Source organism: Pinus tabuliformis, chromosome 4_1 (genome assembly GCF_031772625.1).
Source record: "Pinus tabuliformis cultivar Carrire ecotype Pingquan chromosome 4_1, CPIR1, whole genome shotgun sequence".
Classification (NCBI taxonomy): domain Eukaryota; kingdom Viridiplantae; phylum Streptophyta; class Pinopsida; order Pinales; family Pinaceae; genus Pinus; species Pinus tabuliformis.
The window spans coordinates 30,428,779-30,456,263 of record NC_142303.1 but is presented as its reverse complement, the minus strand read 5'-3'; the positions used below and the strand labels follow the sequence as shown (position 1 = coordinate 30,456,263).

Genomic DNA, 27,485 nt, shown 5'->3' with positions numbered 1-27,485 from the left:
AAAATGTTCTCTACGTAAAAAGTAAAACGTATTCCTTTTGTTGTTTGTTTGTTTGTTTTTTTATTTTTTTAACTTTTTAAAATACCATGGGCAATTACCATGAGTTGTTTTTAAAACCACGAGCTTCTCCATGTAAAAAGTTTTAAATATACTTGGAAAGATACCCTCTTATCTTTATTATGCACGCACTTCATTTTATTTTTTATTTTTATTTTTATTATTTTTTTCCATATTTTTTTTTCACTCTCTCTTTTTATGATTTTTTTTTAATTAATAATCTTTATTATTATTTTTGTTATATATATATATATATATATATAGCCAAAGGCCTGGTAGCGAGAATGGAGAAACCCCAAATATTTAGTGAAACACTTGAACTGCAACAACAATAAATTTGACAAAGAGTCGATAGCCAAACACTTGGATCGGAGATCAAGCTATGTGCACCGATTAAGCAACCTAGAGGACCAAACTACTCTGATACCAAATGAAGCGAACAAAGTTCCTTCTACAGATTAATTACTCTAGAAGACTTGGAATATGAAGTTATCCATGAGGATATAAATATTATATTAAATATATGAATAAGAATGATGATGATCTACAATGAAAACGAGAGGCTTGCTTATATACCACATAAGTGTCTCTTCATGAAGAGTCATGTCTCATTTAGACATGCCTTTTCAACCTAATTACTACTTAACTAATTATTATTTATGATTATTATCATTTACATTATATTTATATTATTTATATATTTTATTCGTTACTTCTTCATTCATAGCTGCGTCCCAATCTGGATGGGCTGAAGCTTTTGCAAAGGTGTCAGGATCATAATTCGTTGAAGCTTGAGCCAGTAAAGAAGAGGCTCTATCGAACTGAGAATGTGTACGTCGCTGATCTGTAGGATCACCGGCAAGAGCACCTGCTGCATCCCGAGTAGCACGGACCCATTTTGGAAGCTGAGGAGCTGAAGGAGGATCCTGAGAAGGTGAGGGAGAATTGTCATCTTTGCTTTCATCATCTGAAGAAGAAATATTTTCAAAAGTAGAAGAGATAGAGAGAGGTGGCACATCCGCTGAACTAGGCTCGTAGGCTAATATATTTTCAGCAAACTTTACATCTCTTCTAATGATAACATTTTTGGACTTAAGTGGAATAAGTCTATATCCTTTGACATCTTCAGAATATACAACAAAAATACATTTTTCACTCTTAGTTTCTAAAGATTTATGTTTCTCATCTGGAATATGGGCCCATTCTTCACTTCCAAAAACACGAAAGTGACTTACATTTGGTTTAATTGAGCTCCATGCTTCTTCTGGAGTGATATTCTTTAAAACCTTAGTAGGAGTGCGATTTATTATGTAATTTGCACAGTTAATTGCTTCTGCCCAAAAATTAAGACTAAGTCCTTTAGATTGAAGCATACAATTAGCCATTTCCTTTAAGGTGCGATTTTTCCTTTTAGCTACACCATTTTGTTGTGGAGTATATGGAACAATATGTTGCATTTGAATTCCATTCTCAGTGCAAAAGTTGATGAATTTGTTGTTAACATATTCTCCGCCATTATCAGATCTTAGCTTAAGAATTTGATGTACAAACTGTTTTCCAACAAAGGCCTTAAAGGTCAAGAACATGTTAAATACTTCACTCTTGAGTTTTAAGAAGTATACACAAGTGCGTTTGGAGAAATCATCAATGAAAGTTAAGAAATACTTGTAGCCAGAGAATGAAACAACTGGAAGTGGACCACATAAATCACTATGCACACGTTGTAAAGGCGCTGAGGCGTGCCAAGAGGCACATTTTTCAAAACTATCCCGATGATATTTTCTGAGTACACATCCGGAACAAACATCATCTCTTCATGATACCATTGTAATACCTGTCACCATATTTTCTTTACATAGATTTTGAAGGGAGCGATAGTTTAAGTGACCAAATCACTCATTCCAAAGTTGGCTTACTTCATCATTATGAGCAACAAATACCGAGGGAAGATTTGATGACCCAGAGTTGTTAAACTTATACAACCTTGTAGAATCATTAGCAATGCCAATAGCTAAAATCTGTCTAGGATATCTTAGGTCCTTCATTACAACATCGTGAGGTGAAAATTCAACGATTTTACCTTTACCTGAATGAGTTATCTGATATACAGATAGAAGGTTGCAGGATAAGGTTGGAACACATAATACATCATTAAATTGACCATTGTCTATATGAACAGTTCCAGTCCCTACAACATTAAGAGATCTATCATCACCAACATATATATTTTTGGTGTTACAATTCTTTAAAAAAGAAATCATTGCTTTGTTTTTGGCCATGTGATAAGAAGCTCCAGAATCAATGAGCCACTCATGAGAATTAGAAGAAGAAGATACATTTAGTGCATATCCAGACCGAGATGTTTGACGACCACATGCAGAAAGTGCTATTCCTGAAGATGAAGTTGAAGTTGAAGAGTGCTTCAAATGGATATTATGCTTCTTCATTGCGGCTTCCAAGGCTTCCATCTTCTTAAAGCATTTAGATTCTAAGTGGCCATCTCGATTACAAAAGTGACAATGTTTATCAGTCTTCTTCCCTTTGTTTTTATTTCTCTTATCATTTTGTTGAAATGATTTTTCATTTTGAGGCTGAAATTGCTTATGACCCTCGTTTGGTTTAGGACCATTCTTTTTAGGATACGGCTTCTTAGGATTCTTTGAATTTGGTTGCTGCTGGGCGGCTAAGGCTTTCTTAGAAGAGTTTCCAAGATTAAGAAGACCAAGGTGTAAGATTTTTTCTTGTTATCTTATTAAAGAATCACAAAAGGCATTAAAGGAAGGGGACCTGTAGTCTTGTCCTTGAGAAATGAAGGCTTCTCTTGTAGAATGGAAGGTGGAAACAAACACAGAGTAGGCTGGTCCCAACTTAGTAAGAATGGAATAGATAAGGTTACCATCTTCTTTCTTAACCTTAACACCTTCCAAGAGAAGTCTAAGGGTCTTGAACTTGGACAGAAAATTTTCAATGGAAGAAAAATTATTGCGGTCCAATGTAAGCAACTCATTTTCGAGTTGATGGGCTCTAAGTTCATTTTTATTCCAAAAACTTTAGTGATCTATTTCATTGCTTCATTAGGAGTATCAAGTTCTGCGATATGGAATCTAAGGTAAGGAGAAATAGACATCTTATCAACCCACGTGCTTGATCTTGCCTATTTTCCCATTTCGCTGCCTTATCCTCATCTTTCGGTTTGGTTTATTGGCCTGAGGCTATTTTGTAAAGATCTTTACTTCTAAGTAAATCCACAATGTAGGACCACCATTGAAAGTAGTTGGTGCTGTCAAGAATAACTTGGCATGGACTTTCCATTTTAACAGAAACTGGAGCTGTAAATGCTGAAAATAAGTGTTCCAATGGAAAGATCTCGAAAAAATAGGCTTATTAAAAAAAACAGCTCTGAAAATGGCTTCCGGATGAAGAAATTATGGCTTTTTGAAGAAAAGTTGTTGAAGATGCCGACGAAATGCGAGAATGTGTGGAAATGAATGATAATGTTATATTTAAAAAAAAATCCATCCCCTTTCCAAACTTAATCTAATTAGCTCAACAAAAAGAAAGACTTAATTGAAGACCTCTATTTTCATAAAGTAGCTTTGGACCAAGTGAGCTAGATTAAAAGTTTCGTAATTTTTGGAAAAGATGAATGGGTTTTTTTTTGTTGTTGTTGTTGTCTTTAATTTATTATTAATTAGTCACTGAAGCTTTGGGGTGCGTGCTTACTTGAGAAAGCTGTTTTATTTTCTACAAAGAAAAAAACACAAAACCAACACGAACATACAAAAAAAAAACAAACCTTACGGTTTGAAGTTAGCTTTACCCGACAACTAAATATTTTCCTCAATGTTTTTGATTTTCCGAGATCACACTAAGGCGCGGCGGAAAAGAGCATACGCATGAGAAAAATCCTTCCTTTCTGTTTTTGATTTTCCCAGATTGCACAGAGTCGCGAGGCAAAGAGCATACACAAAAACTAAAGGTATAGATCTAGTAATAAAAAAAACAAAGTGCTAAATAAACCGAAATAAACGGAGAGAAAATAACTAAAAACTGCAAATAAACACTATATACCTCCAAATCTTAAAAATGTCGTAGCTAGGGCTACCAGAAACCTTTTCGCGTGAAACGAAAGGGGTTCCTCACTGGAACATATGTTTTTAACACAATAGAGCAGTTCTCTCTGCCCGAAAGTAGTCAGAAACAATAAATCTAGGAAACGACAGTCGGATGCAGTTCTACCGGCTTCAGATTTGGATCACCAACGGATGCGGCCCTCGACTTGGCTCTGATACCATGTAGGAATTTATAGGGTAAGTTCCTCATACAGAACACCAAAGGACACCGCTCACAAACAGATCACAAATCAATACACCAGTATTGTTGACGTGGTTAAAGCCCTCAAAGAGGGAAATAGTCCACGGCCTGAGCCAACGCGCCCACTTCAGGCAATTTATTAATAAAAGAATGAAAATTTACATAAGCTTCTCTCATGAACGGTTACACTACAAATGACCTTCCATACTCTTTAAATAGAGATCATGGACCAATCGGGTGTTAAGCCACAGATCAAGTGTCGGTAATATCGAGGAGAGAATGAACCATCGGATCACTACATATCGTGATCGTCAGATTGTAAGCTACAAAAGTACATAGTAAAGAAACACACTTTACCTAACTCTACATTAGACCAAGTTATACTTAACTATTTCCTATGTGTCGGAATATCCTAACAGAGAGATTCAATTTATCAAAGTTGGGAAATAAAAGAAGAGAGAAAAATTAGAGCTTGTGCATACAAATGTATGGGGGCCTGTTCAGGTACCATTTTTTGGTGGCTCTCGTTATTATGTCACTTTATTGATGATGCAACTAGGAAAACTTGGATTTATTGTATTCGAAATAAATCTTATGTATTTAATACTTTCAAGAAATGGAAGGCTTTGGTTGAGAATGAGACATGAAAGAAGTTGAAGTGTCTCAGATCAGACAATGGAGGTGAATATTGCAGTAGAGAGTTTGATAATCACTGTTTAGAGCATGGAATTCGCAGAGAGAAGACAATTCCAGGTACAACACATATAAATGGTGTGTTAGAAAGGATGAACAGGACAATCAGGGAGCGTGCAAGGTGCATGAGATTGCCCCTACAATTTTGGGCAGCTGCTATATATTGTTGTTTATCTAATAATTAGAGGGCCTTCAAGTTCCTTGGATGGTGGTATTCTAGAGGAGGCATGGACAGGTAAAAAGGTAAACTAGTCACTTTTAAAGACTTTCGGTTGTGAAGCTTTTGTTCACATTAATAAAAAAAATAGAACGAAGCTTGAGACAAAATCAAAGAAATGTACCTTTATTAGATATGGTGTTAATGATTTTGGTTATCGCTTATAATTATGAAAATCACAAAATCATTAGGAGCAGAGATGTCATATTCAATGAAAAGGTATTGTATAAGGATCAAATCCAGAGAAAAAACATGAAAAAGAAAACAAAGAATATGCAGTCCTTGATGAAATCACAGAAAAAGTAAAGGTGTCTGAAAATCAAAATGATCAGTAGCCATAACAACAACAACAGGCACTTCAAACACCTGAAACTAGTGTTAGAAGATCTACCAGGATAAGTAGACCCCATGGACAATACTCTCCTTCATTATATTATGTATTATTGATTGATTTTGGTGAACTGAAAAGATATGAAGAAGCAATGTAGGTAGAAACCAGGAAGAAGTGGGAGCAAGTCATGGAAGAAGAGATGGACTCCTTGATGCATAACCAAACTTGGGACTTAGTCAAGTTGCCTTCAGGTAAAACAACATTGCAAAATAAATGGATTTATAGGTTGAAGGAAGAAGATGGAAGAAAACATTGGTACAAGGCTAGACTTGTGGTGAAGGGGTTTGCACAAAAGAAAGGTATAGACTTTGATGAATTTTTTTCTCATGTTGTTAAAATAACTTCAATCATAACTATTTTAAGTCAAGTGGCAGTAGAAGATTTTCATCTTGAGTAGTTGGATATGAAGACAACCTTTCTCCATGGGGATTTGGAGGAAGAAATATATATGTAGCAACCACAAGGGTATGAGGTCAAAGGGAAGGAGAAGTTAGTGTGCAAATTGAAGAAGAGCTTGTATGGCTTAAAATAGGCTCCATGGCAGTAATCTAAAATTTGACAGGTTTATGTTTGAACAAGGTTATATTAGATGTGACTTTGACCATTTTGTTTATCTTAAAAAACAAAATGATGGTAGTGATATTATATTGCTATTGTATATAGATGACATGCTTGTTGTAGGGTCTAACATGCAGGAAATAAATGTTCTGAAAAGGAAAATTGGCAAATTCATTTGCAATGAAGGATTTGGGTGTTGCAAAACAAATATTCGGTATGAGAATAATTAGAGACAGAAAAATCGCAAATTAACATTATCTCAGAATGAATACATATAAAAGGTGTTGGAAAGATTTAATATGCAGAATGCAAAACTAGTTAGTACACTTTTGGCTAGCCATTTCAAACTAAGTAAGGAGATGTGTCTCAAGACCCATGAAGAAATGGATTATATATGTAAAGTTCCATATGCATCAGTAGTTGGAAGCTTAATGTATGCAATGGTCTGCGCAAAGCCTGATATTGCACATGCAGTGGGAGTTGTAAGCAAGTATATGAACAATCCAGGAAAAGAGCATTGGATGGTAGTGAAGTGGATTCTTAGGTATTTGAGAGGTACGACAAATCAAGCATTATGCTTTGGTGGTTCAAGCATTTATCTATAGGGGTATGTTGATGCAGATATGGCAGGTGATAGAGGTAACAGGGGAAGCACCACAGGGTATGTGTTTACTGTAGGTGGAACAACTGTTAGTTGGGTTTCAAAGTTGCAAAATATTGTTGCACTTTCAACAACAGAAGTGTAGTATGTTGCTGCTACAGAGGTTAGTAAAGAAATGATTTGGTTACAAAGGTTTATGGATGAGTTGGGCAAGAAGCAGGAGATGGGCAGGTTACACAGTGACAACCAAAGTGCCATTCATCTTGCAAGGAACTCAACATTTCATTCCAAGACTAAACATATACAACTCAAGTACCATCTCATATGGTCAGTGTTAGAAGATGCATAGTTGAAGCTAGAAAAAATACCCACTATCTAGAATCTTGCAGATATGTTAACAAATGTTGTAACCGGGGAGAAATTGAGATTTTGCTCAGTTTCAATTGGTCTTCAAGTATGATGATGAAGATGAGAAACAACTATGTCCAAAGTGGAAGCATTGTCTAGCAAGTGAAGCAGCGATGGAGTTGCTATACTTGGAGACTGTTGGGTGTGGACCCTGACTACATAATTATTTAGAGGTTTTTGTTTCAGTCGCGTTGGATCCCTGTTCCTAATGGGTCGGTAACGCCTCTCGTTTAATCATCGTCAGGGGGATCCAGGGGGGGCGACGACGACTTTTATGAGCCCCCCCCTTGGCAGGGGTTCAAAAGCAATGCCCCCGAAGCTAAAAACAGATGAAAAATTGCCTTATAAAATATTCTAATTTCATAGTCAATCTGGGTCGTTCATTAGGTGGATGATCTGACAGTAGAAGTTATGTTAATTTAGGGTTTTTTGCCCTAGAAGACACTCCCTCGGTTTATATGAGGGAATTGTATTGCAGTTGTGGATGATTATTGTGAGAGAGAGAGAGAGAGAGGAGGTTGTGCGAGAGGGAAGAGGAAATTACAACGGATCTGCTGTAGGTTGTATCTCTTCATTTTGTTGGATAATATAAAAGGAAGGACTGGTTGTTTTTCTGTGGACGTAACCCAAATTGAGTGAACCACGTATATCTGTGTCTCTCTTGTTTTACGTGTTTCTGTATTTGTGTTTCCGTAGTATTTTATGTATTTCATTGCTCTGTTAATTAATTTCTAACACCAAAGGTGTTTCTTAGAGCCAAGCGCCCCTTATTAATGCTGAAATATGCCAGCAAATATGTAGTAGTGACATAATTTTTCACATGAATGTGTCTTGACTCATATGTCAATTGTCACCCTCATCCATGCTTACGTTCTTGTCTCTTCATACTTAGCATTCAACTTGGGGTTCATTCATTGTACAAGATATTGTTTGACTCATCCTTTAAAGAACAAAACCTTGGAAGGGTGCTAAGTGTTATATTGTGAAAATTCTATCACTGCAGCAACTGATTTATTTTTTCCACAATAAGTTATTTATGAAATTACTTCAATAAACATTAAAATAAATATTGTTGCAGAAATCACATCGTAATACTTAAACAAACATATGCACAAGCATTAACACATTGACACAGATATTTTGGACAACAGTCCTTGGAAAAACCCAATGTGGGAAAACCAGTGCAGTAAGGGAGGATTTTATTATTTAGCAATTCTTCTGTACAACAGAGTGCCAAACTGGCTTACCCACAGAGAGAAATAATTCTCGAGCACTTCTCCCAATCCCAACGTCAACCCGACTGACCTCTGTGTGGCTCTCAAACCCTCTATGTCAGCCCTTGCTTAACTGCGTCAGCCCTAGGCCCCTCTGCATCACTCACGCAGGCCCAACAAGTGACTGCGTAGTCTTCTGTTGCCTCTGCGTCTGCCTCCCCTGCCTCAGCGTTGATCTGCTCACCAGATCACTAGTTCGATTTCTCAGCTAACCCTGCTCCAGAAATTGATCTCACTGGTCTCCCTCAGTGCATGTTCTCCAAGTGACCCTCAAGCCTCCTCTTATACTTTTCTCGTTGACAAATCAACGGCCGAGATTAAGTCCCTAATCAACGGCTAAGATTAGATCTGGTTTGATCCATGACTTTTGGACCATTCTAACACAGTTTTATATTAATACACATTAATATTTTATTTTCCCTAGGTTTAGACTTAGGGACTCCGTTAAATTTTTTAATTATTTTAATATTTTCCAAACTGTTTAGAATCTGCCGAAACCCTTTTCATGTGCCTTAACCTCTCCACCAATTTTTGTGGCTAGAGCACATTCGATGCTACCCCAAATCAACACTCCCTCTTAGCGAGCACTGTGCTCTAATAATACTCCTCACTGAGTATCACCCTGATCATCCGGCATCGGCCCCTGTGCTGATGCTAAGCCTCCCTGCCCAACATCCTCTGCACTACTGTATCTTGTACTACTGTTCATGACTCTGCTACTGCCACTGCTGCATTTGTATGAAAACTCCCTCTGCATCCGTGTTGTTGCTGGTCCTTTCTCCCAACACTGCATCCGCACTGCAACTCCCTCTACATCCTTGCAGTTATCACTCCCATTTCTGCTACTGAAACGGGTTCTTTACCATCCCCATCTTTTCCCTGAAGTAGTCAAATTTTGTCCTTCCAAGGGCCTTGGTGAGGATGTCCGCCACCTGTTCTCCTGTAGGAGTGTAGCTCAACTGTACAGCTCCTCGTTGGACACAGTCCCTGACAAAGTGACACCGGATATCAATATGCTTCGACCTATCATGAAACACTGGATTCTCAGAGAGCTTGATGCAACTCTGATTATCACACATGATCCTGGTCGCCTCCATATTCCTTCTGAATAGGTTCACAAATAGTTTTCTAAGCCATATGGCCTCACACAAAGCTGTGCTTGCCGCCATATATTCTGCCTTAGATGAGCTCAGAGCCATGGACTTTTGTTTCCTACTGCACCAGGAGGTCATTCCTGATCCAATGTTGAAACAGTACCCAGAGGTACTTTTCCGATCCACTGAACTTCCTGCCCAATCTGCATCAGTAAATCCACTCAATCTGATATCCTTACTCCTGGTGTACAAGAGTCCATAATCGACTGTTCCCTGTAAATACCTGAGAACATGTTTGGCTGCTGCCCAGTGCGCCCTCTTCGGTTCCACCATGAACTGACTGAGGGTGTTGACAGAGTAGCAAATGTCTGGCCTGGTATTGACCAAATACATCAAGGACCCTATGAGCTACCTGTATAGGGTGGGATCGACATCCTTGTCTTCTGATGCATCAATCTTCTTCCAGTTGGTGATCATTGGCATAGCCATAGGTCTACAGTCCTCCATCCCGAATATTTTCAGGATTTTTGTAGCATACCTCCCTTGCCCAAGGAAGATTTCTCCCTTCTGCTGCCAAGCTTCAAACCCTAGGAAGTAGTGCATTCATCCCAAATCCTTCATATTGAATTCTGTGGCTAGATTCTTTTTGCAGTCTCCAATGAGTCTGGATGATCCTGTCAGAAAGAGATCATCCACATAAAATACTAAGATTAGCGGCTCATTCTTTACAACCAAATAGTAGAGATTCGGATCCGCGTCACTCTTAACAAACCCCATCTTCTGCAGGTACCCATCTATTTGAACATACTATGCTCTCGGTGCCTGTTTCAGCCCATACAAGGCTTTCTTCAATATGCATACATGAGACCTTTTCTCATGAGTTTCAGAGCCCTTTGGTTGTTCAATGTATACCTCGTCTTCTATTACTCTATTCAGAAATGTCGTTTTGACATCCATCTGATGGATCTCCCATCCCATCTGGGCTGCAAGAGATATTTCGGTCCTAATAGATGTATACCTGGCTACTGGGGCGAAGGTCTCCTCATAGTCAATCCCTTCCTTTTTAGCATACCCCTTAGCCACAAACCTGGCCTTGTATTTCTCAACACTGCCGTCTGTAGCGTATTTGATTTTGTAGATCCATCTTGAACCTACCACTGATTTGTCTTGAGGACTTGGCACCACCTCCTGGACATCATTTACCATTATGGAGTTGTATTCCTCTACCATCGCATCTAGCCAAATCTGATGTTGAGCTACCTCCTTGAAACTGGCAGGCTCTCCATCTTGAGCTACTAATGCTTGATATCTATCTGGCTGTTTTCGCTCCTTCTTGTTGTTTCTTGGCGCACTGATGAAGTCCTCTGCATCTCGCAAAATCTGACGAAGTTCCCTGTTAGTTCTTCCTCTGCCAGCAGGTGCTTCTGTTTGCTCCTCCTCCTTGTCCTGAGAATCTCCCTGTCCTGAGGAAGAATTCTTTACTTCTGTTGGTTGAAGAGGCTTAACCAACGGCTCCTCTTTCGACTGCTCCTCGAAGGGATCTCGCGAGATCTTCTGAAAGCCTTGTCCTCCATGAACTTTACATCTCGTCGTACTACTACCTTCCTGCTCCCTGGAAGATAGATTTTGTATGCCTTAGCGTTCTCACTATATCCTACCATATATCCCTTTTCTGCAGTCTGATCCAACTTCTTCCTCTTTTCTTCGGGTATGCGACAATATGCTAGACTCCCAAATATCTTGAAATGACTAACTTCAGGTGTCTTCCCTGTGAAGACTTTCTCTGGAGTAATCTTGCCCACTGCCCGATGTGTTAATCTAGGTTGTCGTTGATGTCAATATGGCAATATTCTGGACAGTAAACAATGATGTGAAGCCAAGTAGAGCAGATCCATGAAGCAACATGAGTATGTCAATATGGCAATATTCTAGGATACTAAATGATGATATGAAGCCAAGGAGAAGCAGAGCAGATCCGTGAAGAAACAGGAGCAAAGCCATGAGGAGAAGCCATCAGGGAAGCCATCAGAAGAGGAACACATTAGAGGAGTATTGCAAAATATCAGAGTAGAAAATATCGGAAGTCATAGGAGCTATCAAGAGAAGCATATCAGAAGAGTTCATCGGAAACAGGTTATCGAAAGCCATCATGAAGCCAAAGCGTAAGAGGAAGAGGTCATTGGAAGCAAAGAGGTCATTAGCTTGCAGAATTCAGCAGAGGAGAAGAAGAGACAGAGGAACCATAATGGGTCTTTGAATCCGGTTGAAGAATTAGAGTAAAGCTCAGAGAGAGTCAGCGATGTATGAATTCGCAAAAGGTAGGCTCAGAGAGAGTTGAGTAGCAGAAAAATGAAAGGCCGAAACCTTGAAGAAAACCCAAAACCACAAGAAAAACACTGAAGAAATGAATCAAAGTCAAAGTGAGGAGATAGATGAAGATTAAACACACAGGAACCGTTGGATCTTGGAGATCAACGAACGAGATTGTTTGTAATGAGCGGCTAGGATTAAGTCGCGCAGCGTAAAGTCAAAGAAATGAACGACGGAGATTAATTTAAGTATTAGTGGATGAGGAAATCGGAGGAGCCGTCGCAGCTGTCGATGGTAGAAGATCTACGGTCATCAGGCGCTAAATAGCTCGGGCGTTAGTCAAAGAGAAAGGCGGGTTTATAAGCGGAAATGGTTTATCGGGTTGAGAATAAGCGGTAAGTGGTAATAGGAGGGAGTCACCCGATTCCATTAAGAAATTGACACGTCGCACGTCGGAGGAGAGAGGAAACCGCTTTATCGGGCAGGTAACTCTCGTGCAAGTAGTCCACCCGAAATCGCTGTAGACCATCGGATTTTGGGGGTTGAAATCTACGGTGGAGAATGAACCCGATAAAGTTAAACCTCAGGAACTGTGTCCGAGCGGGTTCCGTCATCACCCTTTTAATACGCCCTAATGTTATATCGCGTCCGCCGCGTCGGGAGTTATGTATCGCAAGTGTTTAAGGCCTTGTCATGTTAAAGCTCCAATTGCGATATCGCAAGTCTCAAAGGGATGCAAACTTGCGATTGCAATATATATATATATATATATATATATATATGGACTCGACGGGGGTATTAACTTATGTTTAATGTAATATCGCATCTGGTTCAATCGCAAGTCTTGAAGGAGTGTAACGATATAAACTGCCGATTGCGATAAGGCGATGGACCCGTGCAGGGGAATCGGCTATCGGCCATCGGCTATACTATGGGCACGACTTATAAAGACCTCCAGAATGTTGCGATTGTGATTGTGGGTTTAAAGGAATAACTCCGACTGTTCATGAATGTTGCGATTGCTATAAAGAATAAGTCTATTTTTTGAATAATAATAAAGATGGCCTCTCTTCTAAATTTACGTGTCCTGTGAGTATTGGAACACTCGAATAGACAGAGGAATCCATGGACCGGGAAGCTGAAGAATCAAGCGAGCGTAGATGGACGAGCGAGCGCAAAGGAAGCTAATGCGATCAGAGGAGGGAAGCCAAAAGGTCGAGCGAGCATTGAGGAAGCCGAGGGTCGAGCGAGTGTTGAGGAAGCCAAAGCTCAAGCGAGCAAGGAGGAAGCCAAAGGTCAGCGTATCAGGCTTATATAACAGAGGAAAAAAAGGTGGTTGTTGGCGAACTGGAAGAAAGGAAGAAGCGGTAGGTGCAACAGGACAGGAGGACGCTGAAGGTCCAGCAGGACAGGAGGAAGCTGAAGGTCCAGCAGGACAGGAGGAAGCCGAAGGACGAGCAACTCTGTTGATTGGATTCACCTTTGAAAAGCTCAGACCAGTGTTGGGTTAATCAAGTACATAACGCAACCTGAAGAACAATTCTGTGAAGGGATAAATAAAGTTTCATCTAACATAGCTTGAAGGGAATAGTAACCAGCACTAGCATTGAAGCGTATGTGAATTTGTTTTCTGGGAAGTAAGAGATAGCTAGAACAGTGAGAAGCAGTCACGCCTGAAGCATTTACAGTGACAGTGAGAACAGAGGCCTGAAACTGAGAGTTGATTCTTGTGCAGAGCTTAGTGCAGTTAATTGTAGACACACTGAAGTTGTGTGGAGACATTATTGGAGATCATGATGGCTATTTGATATCATCATGAGATAACTTTTTGCAGACTCTATGTGGACAGTATGAAGAGTTGTAAAGACTCCTTCATATGAAGATTGGTTGTCATTGATGCTGTAGCATGGAGACTACAATGAAGTTGTAAACTGGCAGAGGGTTGGAGCCCTTGGGGTTGGTGCCTCAGAAGTTGGAAGGATTGGTGTCCTTGGAGTTGGTGCTCCTATATCCAAGGTTGGTGCCTTGACAACAGAGGGTTGGAGCCCTTGAGGTTGGTGCCTCAGAACTGGAAGGATTGGTGTCCTAGGAGTTGGTGCTCCTAAGTCCAAGGTTGGTGCCTTGACAAAACAGAGTTGGTGCTCTGGAGGTTGGAGCCTCACAAAAGTCCAAGTTGGTGCTTGGCAACAGATTGGAACCATATATATATTGTATCTATTTTATTGCAAAGATTATATTAATAAAAGCATTTATTCTTGTTGTTCATCTTGTGTTCTGAATATAAATATTTTAATTGGTAAAATAACATTTGAAAAGAAACACTGGTTCAACCCCCCTCTCAGTATTTCCAACACGATGAGGAGTCCTCTTCTGAACATAGACTGCTATGTTGCATGCTTCTGAATTTTGGCATATCCTGATCATACATCATGGCCCTAGCTACTTCTACAATAGTCCCGTTCTTTCTTTCTGCTACCCTATTCTGCTTCGGATTATATGGAGCTGTCCACTCTCTTCTGATGCCCTCCTTAGCGCAAAAATCAGTGAAGTCCTCATCGACATATTCTCCACCATTATTTGAGTGCAAAACTTTTATTTTCTTCCTAGTCAGATTCTCCACTAGAGCCTTGAACTCCTTGAATTGATAGAAAACCTCATCCTTGGTTTTCAGAAAATAAATCCAAGTTTTCCTTGAGTGGTCAGCAATGAAGTTAAGGAAATATTCGACACCACTGAGAGCTTTGATGGACATAGGTCCACAGATATTAGAGTGTATCAATACTAGTACACTCTTGGCCCTGTGTTTGCTCCTAGGAAACGCTGCCTTGGCATACTTTCTTAGAACACATTCCCTGCATACATCATCTCATTCCGTACTCCGATCCGAAGCCCCTGTTACAGTGCTCGTTAGAATTCTCAGAGTTCTGTGGTGCAAGTGACCCATTCTTCTGTGCCATAGTTCGTTCAAGTCCTTGTCTCCATGATTGCCTATTAGTGTCATTGGTGATTCTAGTTGCAATCTATACAACCAATAACTTTTGATCCCGATTTGCTCTTTCTTTTTCCAGCTTGGGTGTTTTGACATATGCGTTCTCCTTGATGAAGTAGACTTCATAGCCCTTGCCTTGTAGTTGCGACACGGAAATTAAGTTCATCCCCAATTTTGGTACATGCAGTACATTTGTAGTACGGAACCGTTCTCCCGATTTTGTTTGAAAAACTATGGTACCCTTCCCTACTGGAGTACACTTTGCCTGGTTTCCCATGGTGATCTAACAGTTCATCTTCTCTTCTCGATATTCTGAGAAACATTCCCTGATTCTCGTCATATGCCACGAAGCTCCATTGTCTATATATCATATTTTTGATGATGCAACACTAGTCATACACGACACTTCTTCTTCTAGCCTAGAAGCCAACATGGAGAAATCAAATTCTCTCTCTTGTGCAATCTTCTGAAAATCTTTGTGAGTCCCATGACATGGATGCTTCTGCATCATGGTCTCGACCCATAACTGATTTTCCCTTTCTGTCTCTGATTACTTCCTCTAATACCATGTGAAAATTCTATCACTGCAACAACTAATTTATTTTCCCTACTTATTCCATAATAAGTTATTTATGAAATTACTTCAATAAACATTAAAATAAATACTGTTGCAGAAATCACACTGTAATACAGAAACAAACATATGCACAAGCATTAACACATTGGCATAGATATTTTGGACAACAGTGCTTGGAAAAACCCAATGTGGGAAAACCGGTGCAGCAAGGGAGGATTTTATTATTCAGCAATTCTTCTATACAACAGGGTGCCAAACTGGCTTACCCATAGAGAGAAATAATTCTCCAGCACTTCTCCCAATCCCAGCGTCAGCCCGGCTGACCTCTGCGTGGCTCTCAAACCCTCTGCGTTAGCCCCTGCTTAACTGCATCAGCCCTGGGCCTCTTTGCGTCACTCACGCAGGCCTAGCAAGTGACTGCACAGTCTTTTGTTGCATTTGCGTCTGCCTTTCTTGCCTCAGCGCTGATCTCCAGTGGCTGATCCCGCCTCTCTACTCCGTACTTGCTGCTTCCTAACTGCTCACCAGACCACTGGTTCAATTTCTCAGCTAACCCCGCTCTAGAAATTGAACTGACTGGTCTCCCTCAGTGTGTGTTCTCCAAGTGACCCTCAAGCCTCCTCTTATACTTTTCTCGTTGACAAGTCAACGGTCGAGATTAAGTCCTTAATCAACAGCTAAGATTAGATATGGCTTGATCCATGACTTTTTGATCATTCTAACACAGTTTTATATTAATACACATTAATATTTTTTTCCCTAAGTTTAGACTTAGGGACTCCATTAAAAATATTAATTATTTTAATATCTCCCAAACTGTTTAGAATCTGCTGAAACCCTTTCTGGATATTGGAGATCTCATGTGCCTTAACCTCTCCACCAATTTTCGTGGCTAAAGCACATCCAATGCTACCCCAAATCAACATATATCTCCTTAAATATGATGCGCTCGACAACTTTAAATGCCAAATTTTGTGGTCCTCATCTAGCCATGAGAAGTGAACATAAGCATACTTGGGCTAAGATCTCACCAAAGGTGTCATCCAAGATTTTGCTAATAACCTGCAAACATTAGGAGTCATCCTAAGATAAAAAATATTAACTAGTGACTACTTTGAGAAATAGAAAATGAACTGTGCATTTTCAGGTGTCACACATAAACAAGCTACAACTCCAAAACCCTTCGAGATAACAATTGAACTTTCACTCTTGTATCGCTGCTTTGGAACTCTTTGTTGCAAAACTACATCCATACAAGTGGTTGCCCTCTATATTCTTGGCTCTTTTGCTTACTTTGATCACAAATTTCATAAATGATGTTCTTGTGCCCACCCTTTTTTTGCTGAAACTGAGGCGTTTGCTCCTCCAACTCTTTGTTGAGATAAATGTAACATTTTTGTACCTCCTGTGGAAAGGTTGCCTCGAAAAACCCTCTGAGTGCACTTTCCTTTGCTGGTCTACTGTGCTTTTTTGTAAAATTAAATACCTATCTTTTTTTCAAGTTAAAAGGCCTTTTATTTTGATGTGTTAGAGTCAACAGGGTCTTTTAGTTTTTAATGTAGTTTTTTCCTCTTCTATTTTCAAATTAAGAAAAGCAATAAATTTCCCTGAAATGGTCGGAGTTTCTGTTCATTTCTTGAAACAACCAAGGAAGAGCTTGATTGGTTTCTTGGAAAGGACAAACACTTGATCCATGGTAGTTTCCAGGGTTTAAATGTTTGCAATAGTGGAAATTCATCACAAACATGGGACACTATTTTCGGGAATCTGGAATTCTTAGATTTGTCATCTTTAAGTACATGCAATGGCACAGTTTAACTCAGATAATTAGCAAATTCATAATTATTATTATTAAAACAGATAGAAAATGATTACAATTTGTGGGAGGCCCCTGGATTTATATTGCCTTGGGTGCCTCTTGGTGAATGGGTATGATCAAAGATCATGCCCTTTGCCTAATAACTACTAATCAACTAATTTTTATATAACATTGCCTTCCTCCCAAAAAATAATTTGTCCTCAAAGCATACGTAACAACGGATGTTGTTGACAAAATGCTTCAGTCTCCCAAGAGCTTCTTCTTCTGGTAAGTCCTTCAACTTGATCAATGTTGAAATTTGGTACCGGAGGACAGTTGATTCCCTAAGGCTTTGATGTTTGGCCTAGGGAAAAGTGTTCAAAAGAATTTAATTTTTCTCCTAAAGTGACTTTATAATTTTTATAAAGTCAAATCTAATTTAAAAGTGACTTTAAGTGATAAAGTTACTAAAGTCTAATTTTAAAGTGACTTTATTAAAGTCAATGTAAAATTAAAAAGGAAAAGTGACTTTGGAAATAAATGACTAAGTGGGTCTTTATTAAAGTGGGGTGAATTAAAAAATAAAAAGTGAGATTTAAATGAGCATTTAATCTCAGCCCTAGATCTCAATCTATTTCAGCCATTGGATTTAGGGATCACTCAAAAGTCACTTAGGGTTGGATTAAGGGAGGAAAAGGAGGATTGGGAGAAGGAGAGCAAGAGAGCAAGGGAGATTTCTGGACAGGAAGGAGAAGGAGACAACAGCTTGGCACACATTCCAAGGCAGCAATTTAGCAAATCCGTACCACTGAGTTAGCATACAGTGAAAGGCAGATTTTGGCACGATTTTCTAGAAATCCATACAGCAGTTTGCACAGAAATCAAAGAGCAGTTTGCTGGCACATTTTCCAAGGAAATTCGTACAGCGTTTTTTGCATGCAAATCGAGGTCCATACAGCGTATTTATTGCAGGCCGTACAACAACATTTAAGGCTGAAAGTGGGCACGAAAATCGAGGAGGCCGTACAACATTTATTGCTGTTTGCTAGTGTTTTCCAGTTGGCTGTGAGGCATAGAAAACAAGATAAGTTGTAAAATTTGCTTGCTGATTTTTTGCTGAATATTTCTCACTATAAAAGCATTTTTCAGAAATAAGAAAAAGCTCTCGAACTGGTTTTCCCCAAGAGTTGTAGGGGGTTTTTCCAGACTGTGTTAAAATGTGTTAAATGGCTGTTTGTACCCGCTGATTTTTTATTCCTGCATTTTCCAGCATTTTGTAAAATTTCCGGAATTTGTGTTTTCAGCAAATTTTTTTTTTTCCAGCTTGTTGAATGTATGGATATGGGAAAGGGCATTTAACTATATGGGAGAAATAAGGTGAAAATGAAAACCGGGGTGGGAAATGAGAATTTTTTACATGGTATCAGAGCTTGAGTGCTGAAGTGCAGTTTGGGACAGCAAGAAGGAAAATTACAGCTGCTGATTTTTCACTCAAAAAATACCAGCAAGCTGATTTTTCACAAACAACAGTTTTATCTTTACTACAACAGTGCTATTTTTCAGTTTTAGGACAGCAGGATGTCATTGGGATTGAGGGTGGAGGATAGGTTGGATGGGCATACAAATTACAGCGTTTGGAAGGAGAGAATGCAGAGTATCTTTGAGGAGGCAGAAGTTTGGGACATCATGGTGCATACCATACAGAACCCTGTTGTTCTGCCTACTGATGCCACTCAGTTGGCTGAGTATAATAAAAAAAGCAACAAGGGTAAGAGACTGATTCTAGACGGAGTCAAAGACCATTGCATTCCTCATGTGAGAGGAAAGAGAAATGCCCATGAGATGTGAACAGCATTGTCCAATCTCTACCAGAGTACCAATGAGAACCGGAAAATGGTCCTGAAGGAGAAGCTGAAGACTATTAAGACGGGTAATGATAGTACAGCTGGATATCTCACAAAGATTACTAATGTGAGAGATGAGTTGGCAACAGTTGGAGAGGACATTCCACCCATTGAGTTGGTGCGAATTGCAGTGAATGACCTCCCTCGTTCATGGATGAACTTTGCTGATGGGGTTTGTGCACGTGAGACCCTTCCCACATGGGAGAGGCTTTGGGATGATTGCATTCAGACAGAGATCAGGAAAGGTCAGCTTGGGGCAGCCAAACCAGTTGAGCAAGATGAGGATGTAGCACTGTCGGCAGGAGGCAAGAAAGGCAAAGGGAAGAAGCAGGCTTCCACAAGCAATGGTGGGGGCAAAGGCAAAGGTAAAGGTAAACAGGGTAATACACAGAAGGACTATTCCAAGGTGAAGTGTTGGAATTGTCAAAAGGTGGGACACTATGCAGTTGTGTGTCCGGAGAAGAAGAAGAAGAAGGGGAAGAACCAGAGCGTGGCAACTTCAGTAGAGGTTGAGGACTTTGGAGTTCGTTTTGACCGAGAGTTTGGGTTCACTGCGTATGAGTCCTTTAGTGCAGGATCACCTGCCACACAGGTTCAGAGGGAGCATGCTTTTTCCTCGATTAGCGGAGCATCTTCGAGTATCTGGTATGTGTACAGTGGGGCTTCACGTCACATGACAGGAGTCCGTGAGTACTTCTCAGAGCTTTCAGAGAGTGGCACTGATATAGAGGTAGTACTCGGTGATGACAGAGTTGTTAGAGCAGTCGGGGTGGGGACACTGACATTTTAGAGGGAGTCCAAACCTCCCTTGAAGGTGACAGATGTTCTTTATGTGCCAGGGATGAGGAAGAACCTCATATCCGTATCAGCTTTGGAGGACAGAGGATATGGGGTACTATTCAGGGGAGGACAGGTGTTGATGTATCCCAGGGGCACTCCAGCGGATTCAGTTAGAGTGATAGGTGTATGCCATGCAAAGGTGTACAAGTTTGCATTCCAGTCCCTTGTGGCATTGAGCAGTAGTACCGACAGCAGAGCTAGCAGTTCTGAGCTGTGTGAGATTTGACACCGCATGATGCGACATATGTATCATGGAGCCTTGAGGACCTTGCGGGAGATCACTACAGGTGTGCCAGATTTCAGTACTGATCACTTTGATACTTGTAGAGGATGTGCGATGGGCAAGTTTGCCAAATCCCCTTTTCCCAGCAGTGACAACAGAGCGACTGGGATACTTGATTTGATTCATTCCCATGTGAGCGGTCAGATGTCTCATGTTTCCTTGAGTGGATATGAGTACTATGTTTTATTCATTTATGATCACTCCAGGAGGACCTGGATTTATTTCTTGAAGACCAAGAGTGAGGTTTTCAAGCGGTTTCAGGAGTTTAGAGCTCTTGTGGAGACACAGACAGGTTGGAAGATCAAGTCCCTGAGGTCGGACAATGGGGGAGAGTACACCCTTGGAGAGTTTGTTGACTATTGTGCGGAGGCAGGCATTAGGAGGGAGTTCACTGTTCCTTACAACCCCCAGCAGAACGGGGTTGCAGAGAGGAAGAACAGATCCATCGTAGGGGCTGCCAAAGCCATGTTGCATGATCAGGGGTTGCCATTGTTCTTGTGGGCAGAGGCCTGCAACATAGCTGTTTATTTGCAGAACAAGAGTCCGCATCGCGCCTTGGGGCACATGACTTCAGAGGAGGCTTTTTCTGGGAAGAAGCCTGATATTGGTCATCTTTGTATCTTTGGTTGCATTATATACTCCTACATACCCAAGGAGAAGAGGACCAAACTAGAGCCCACCACAGAGAAGGGTATCTTTGTGGGCTACAGTGAGACCTCAAAGGCCTTTCGGATTTACATTCCTGCACAGAGGAAAGTTGTTGTCAGATAGGATGTGAAGTTCGAGGAGGACAGGGCCTTTAGGAGATCACGGGAGTTAGAGTATTTGGATTAGCCAAACCCTCAGCAACAGTTAAGTCAGTCGCAGGGATCTAGTGGGCAGGGATCAGGAGCATCCGGAGGTACATCTATGAGGATGTCAGGTCCGTCAGTGAGCAGTGGCTCACCGAGCCAGAGGGGTGGTGCTTCGGGCAGCATGCAGAGCAGTTCACAGAGCAGTTCACTAGGGAGTCCACTGATGGACAGTTCACACGGTACCTCAACTTCTACAGGTTCAGGTGTAGGCAGGAGGACAACAGACAAACAGTCAGGAGTTCAGGCTCCTGATGATGATGGGGAGGAGGAGTTTCATTCTCCAATGGGAGAAGTGCACTCAGGGAAGAGGAAGCCCAAGTGGCTTCAGGACACCTTGAGAGATGTCACATCTGTCGCTGCGCCTAAGAGGCCGGTCAGAGAGAGTAGACCACCTGAGAGGTTTTGCAGCTATATGGCAATGACTACCATCATCCTTGACTCTGAGCCTTCTAGCTATGAGGAGGCAGCTAGCGAGCAGGTCTGGAGAGAGGCCATGCAGGAGGAGTATTCTTCTATCATGAAGAATGATGTTTGGGAGGTGGTGCCGAGGCCTGAGGGCAAATCCGTGGTTACTTCCAGATGGCTTTACAAGGTAAAGCATGCTGCAGATGGCAGCATTGAGAAATTGAAAGCGAGGTTTGTGGCTAGAGGGTTCTCCCAGGTAGAGGGAGTTGATTATGAGGAGACCTTCGTTCCCGTGGCTCGATATACTTCGATCCGCTCCATTATATCGATAACAGCAGAGATGGGTTGGAAGATCCACCAAATGGATGTCAAGACTGCATTTCTCAATGGCTTCATATAGGAGGAGGTGTACATTGAGCAACCATAGGGCTTTGAGGTGCATGGGAAGGAGTCCATGTGTGCAGACTGAAGAAGGCCCTTTATGGCCTGAAGCAAGCTCCCAGAGCTTGGTACTTCAGGATAGATACATACTTGCAGGGGTTGGGTTTCACAAAGAGTGAGGCAGATCCGAACCTTTACTTTATTGTGATAGGTGAGGAGCCTCTCATTCTGGTGCTGTATGTGGATGACTTGGTCATTACAGGTGTAGAGAGACTCATAGAGCACTGCAAGAGAGATATTGCGGCGGAGTTTGAGATGAAGGACATCGGCTTGATGCATTACTTTTTGGGTTTGGAGGTGTGGCAGGAGGAGGGGCATTTCTTCTTGGGGCAAGGGAAATATATTGTGGACATCCTTGGCAGATTCCACATGGAGGATTGTAAACCCATGTCGACACCGATGATTACCAACTGGAAGAAGCTTCATGCTTCGGATTCCGAGTTGGTGGATCCCACATTGTACAGGCAGCTGATTGGTTCCTTGATGTATTTGGTCAACAGTAGACCAGATATTTGTTTTGCAGTCAACACGATGAGTCAGTTTATGTGAGCCCAGGAAGGTTCACTGGGTGGTTGCAAAACACATTTTGCGGTACTTGCAGGGGACAATGGATTATGGTCTGGACTACAGGCAGGGGGATGGAGTGAGATTGGCAGGTTATACTGATTCTGATTGGGCAGGTTGTGCTTCTGATAGGAAGAGCACTTCAGGGTGTTGTTTTCGGTTGGGTTCGGCAGTAGTGTCATGGTTCAGCCGGAAGCAGCAGTCAGTAGCATTGAGTTCAGCAGAGGCAGAGTATATGGCAGCCAGTCTAGCTAGTTGTGAGGCGATCTGGCTTCGGAAGATGTTGTTTGGCTTATTTGGTCAGCGATTGAGACCTTTATTGATTTATTGTGATAATCAGAGTTGCATTAAACTCACGGAGAATCCAGTATTTCATGACAGGTCCAAGCATATCGGGATCAAATATCATTTCATCAGAGACTGTGTTCAGAAGGGAGTTTGAAGCTTGAGTATATTCCCACTGATGAGCAGGTTGCAGATATTCTTACCAAAGCCTTACCACATGGCAAGCATGACTACTTCAGAGACAGGATGGGTGTGGTGAGGAACACCTTCTTCGGTAAGAGGGAGTGTTGAAATTTGGTACTGGAGGACAAGTGGTTCCCTAAGGCTTTGATCTTTGGCCTAGGGAAAAGTGTCCAAAAGAATTTAATTTTTCTCCTAAAGTGACTTTATAATTTTTATAAAGTCAAATCTAATTTAAAAGTGACTTTAAGTGATAAAGTTACTAAAGTCGAATTTTAAAGTGACTTTATTAAAGTCAATGTAAAATTAGAAAGGAAAAGTGACTTTGGAAATAAATGACTAAGTGGGTCTTTATTAAAGTGGGGTGAATTAAAAAATAAAAAGTAAGATTTAAATGAGCATTTAATCTCAACCCTAGATCTCAATTCATTTTAGCCATTGGATTTAGGGATCATCCAAAAGTCACTTAGGGTTGGATTAAGGGAGGAAAAGGAGGAAAAGGTCATTCATTCTTTCATGAGTAGATTGAGAGAAGGAGAGCAAGAGAGTAAGGGAGATTTCTGGACAGGGAGGAGAAGGAGATAGCAGCTTGGCACACATTCCAAGGCAGCAGTTTAGCAAATCTGTACAGCTGCGTTAGCATACAGTGAAAGGCAGATTTTGGCACGATTTTCTAGAAATCCGTACAACTGTTTGCACAGAAATCGAGCAGTTTGCACAGAAATCGAAGAGCAGTTTGCTGGCACATTTTTCCAAGGAAATTTGTACAATGTATTGTTGTTTTTATGCACACAAATCGAGGTCCGTACAACATATTTATTGTAAGCTGTACAACAACATTTAACGCTGAAAGTGGGCACGAAAATCGAGGAGGCCGTACAACATTTATTGCTGTCCTGTTTTGCTGTTTGCTAGTGTTTTCCAGTTGGCCATGAGGCACATAAAACGAGATAAGTTGTAAAATTTGCTTGCTGATTTTTTGCTGAATATTTCTCACTGTAAAAGCATTTTTCAGAAATAAGAAAGAGCTCTCGAACTGGTTTTCCCCAAGATTTGTATGGGGTTTTTCCAGGGTCACCTTGACCAAAAATTACTTTGTTCAAATGTGTTAAATGGCTGTTTGTACCTGCTGATTTTTTATTTCTGCATTTTCCAGCATTCTGTAAAATTTCCAGAATTTGTGTTTTCAGCAAAATTTATTTTTCCAGCTTGTTGAATGTATGGATATGGGAAAGGGCATTTAACTATATGGGAGAAATAAGGTGAAACTGAAACCAGGGTGGGAAATGAGAAATTTTTACAATCAAGTATTCCTTGATTACACGAGATCGAAGCTTCTTTTCTCTGGCGGATATGATACCTTCTGGTTTTAAAATGACCCTTCATCATCTAAGGATGGAAGCATTGTTTGTGCTGATTGATGGTCGCCTAGTGCCCTTTTAAGGCAGGATACATGGAAGACGTTGTGAACACGATTTTTATTTGGAAGGCTTAAACTATATGCAACTTGGCTGATCTTTTTGTTGATCTGGTATGGTCCATAGAACTTCGGTGCCAATTTATTTTTTCCTTTTTGTTTCAAGGACCACTGTTTGTATGGCTGGAGCTTGACAAATACCCATTCTCCAACTTCAAATTCTCTCTCAGTTCTGTTTGGTCAGCTTGTTGCTTCATATGGTTTCTTGCATTATTTAAGTTTTCTTTTAGGGTTTGGACGATTTTTTGGGTTTCTTCTAGTTGGTTTTTAACTAGTAGTAGATTTGTTTGGACAGTAGCTAGATCCTTCCATTTTGGAGGTTCGTACCCATACAAAGCTTGGAATGGAGTTATTTTTGCTGACGTATGATAAGTAGAATTATACCACCATTCAGCGAGATGCAACCACTGAGCCCATTTATTTTGTTTTTCTGTAGTGTAACAACGTAGGTAGGCTTCCAAACAGTTATTGACAATCTTCGTTTATCCATCTGTTTGAGGGTGGTAAGCGGAACTCATATTTAGGTAGGTTCCTATATGGTTGAACAATTCCTTCTAGAAGTTACCCTTAAATTTGGCATCTCTATCACTCACAATGACTTTTGGAAAACCGTGTAATTTATAAATATTTTTGCAAAATATCTCAGCGATTTGTTTAGCCGAGTCTGATTTCTTCATTGCAATAAATTAAGCATATTTGGTGACTCTGTTGATTACTACGAAAATCTTATCCTTGCCTTCAGATATAGGTAATCCGTCAATAAAGTCCATTGATATTTCTTCCATTTCTGATTTGGAATGTTTAAGGGGTGAAGTAATCCAGGTGTCATAATATTTTCACTTTTATTTCTTTGACATTTGTCACATTCTGCTACATATTTCTGAATATCGTGACTCATCCCCTTCCAAAAAAATGATTGACGTGCATTGTAGTAAGTTTTAAAGAATCCTACATGTCCGGCTGACAGTGAATCATGTGACTCCTTGAGTATCTTGGATTTAAACTTGGAGTTTGAATTCAAATAGATTCTTCCTTTGTACCATAGAATATCGTTCTTCCATTCAAATTTTGAGTTGTCTGGAAGGTTATTGATTATCACAGTTATTTCTGGATCCTTGGCATACTCACTTCGAATCTCATTAAGCCATTCAGGAACAACAACCGAGACTGCAAGTAATGTTGGTTCTTCGTCCTTCCTAGACAGGGCATCTGCTACTACATTGTCTTTTCCCTTTTTATGTAGTATCTCCATGTCAAAGGCGACAATTTTTTCAATCCATTTTTGTTGTTCTTTGGAAAGTGTTTTTTGTTGAAGGAGGTGCTAGAGACTGTTATGGTCTGTTCGAATGGAGAACTTACTTCCCAAAAGATATTGTCTCCACTTGGCTAGTGCGTGCATAATAGCGAGCATTTCCTTGTTGTATGTGGAGTTAAGACGTTCTCGTTTGTTGAGCTTCCTGCTTTCAAAAGCTATTGGATGCCCTTTTTGCATTAACACTGCACCTATACCGAACCCGGAAGCGTCACACTCGATGATAAATGGTTCAGAGAAATCATATTTATTATTATGGCACCATTTAACTCATATAATTAGCAAATTCATATTTATTATTATTAAAACAGATAGAAGATGATTACAATTTGTGGGAGGCCCCTGGCTGTATACTGTCTTGGGTGCCTCTTGGTGAAGATCATGCCCTTTGCCTAATAACTACTAATTAACTAATTTTTATATAACATGCAATCAGTCAGGTTTACAATATAAGATTCCAAGAAACATGAACATATAACTTTATTGATGCTGCTGAACTGTGATTTTTCTGTCCAGTCTACAGTTTCAGCTACAAGAGTGTCTTAAATTTTGCAATTTTTATAATGGTTGCGAAAGCTTCAGAGACACGTCTATGTTCCAAGGGTCTTCTCTGCAGTCTTTTTATGCACTTGACCTCCAATACAAATTACAGTGAATAGATGACACATAGTCAACTTTGCAATTTTTCCTTGCAACAAACTAGTGAAAGTTCTTAATTGTGGTTTGAATTTGGAATGACATTATGTAGTAGTAATAGTACAAGTTTTCAGTTTGACTTGCCTTTCTCATGTCCAGAATTCATAAATTGCTCAATATTTGCAACCTGCAGGTGACTTTGGTGAAAATGGTCAATGAAGCAACATCTAATATTCCTAATTGGCAAGCAGGAGAGTGAATCATCCCCTTTCATCTTTAAGGTATTTGGTTTTCTCCACTGTTGCACAATACAGGATTTGTTATTATCTTGAAGTTTTATCTTAATAAGATTAACATCTGGCAAGCAGGTGAAATGGGATGCTGATTACATGATTTTTACTTGCCTTTTATTATTGTTTTGTTTCTGTTCTGATGCAAATCATCCCATCATTAATTGCCGAAGATTGCCCAGTTTTATGGTTGACAGGAGAATATATTCAATACAATGCTTTTGGTGCAAGATGAAGTGCACATGAATGAAAGATTGTGACCGACAATAAACTTTTTGGGATACAATGACATAGAATCAAGATATTTGGTAACTTGATCAATTGTATATATTGTTGATAATGCCAATGAGTAGTTTGAACAAAGGAAAACCTTGTTTCCTTTTTTATTTATGAATTATATTTGGGTCCAAAGATAGAGTTCTTTAATGCCCACTGCTGAACTGAGGAGTGATGCAACTTAGCAATGACTAGTAGAATTAATATATTTCAATTCTGAGAAGTTGATTTCTGATGATATTGGTTACCGTTTACAACTTTAAAATACCTTACTAGGTACCCCTGAGAATGATGCTGAAAGCTGTTTTCAAATTTTTTAAACTCAATAGGACCATTGATGGAATAAATATCAAATGAATTGGCAAAAAAACCAAGGAACTTCTCTTATTCATCTAACAGAATGAACATTGACCGTCTGGCTTGTAGGCACTCTAGACTTGTTTTGTCTAGAATGTTA

General features: G+C 40.1%; 1 protein-coding gene across 3 annotated transcripts in view; it reads left to right on the top strand.

Annotated features, from left to right (window-relative positions):
• Positions 1 to 27,266, top strand: part of LOC149174026 (hydroxyproline O-arabinosyltransferase 3-like) — an 86,592-nt gene extending 59,326 nt beyond the window's left edge. Inside the window, exons 8-9 of one of the 3 annotated variants that reach the window (XM_089419143.1) lie at positions 26,656 to 26,743; positions 26,926 to 27,266. In XM_089419143.1, the coding sequence (XP_089275269.1) occupies positions 26,656 to 26,721 (66 nt within the window). In that variant the 3' untranslated portion in view covers positions 26,722 to 26,743; positions 26,926 to 27,266. Of the gene's footprint in view, positions 1 to 26,655; positions 26,744 to 26,830 lie in introns of all 3 variants that reach the window. The other 2 variants (XM_089419144.1, XM_089419142.1) reach the window with 2 other exon arrangements.
• The last annotated feature ends 219 nt before the right edge of the window (positions 27,267 to 27,485 follow it).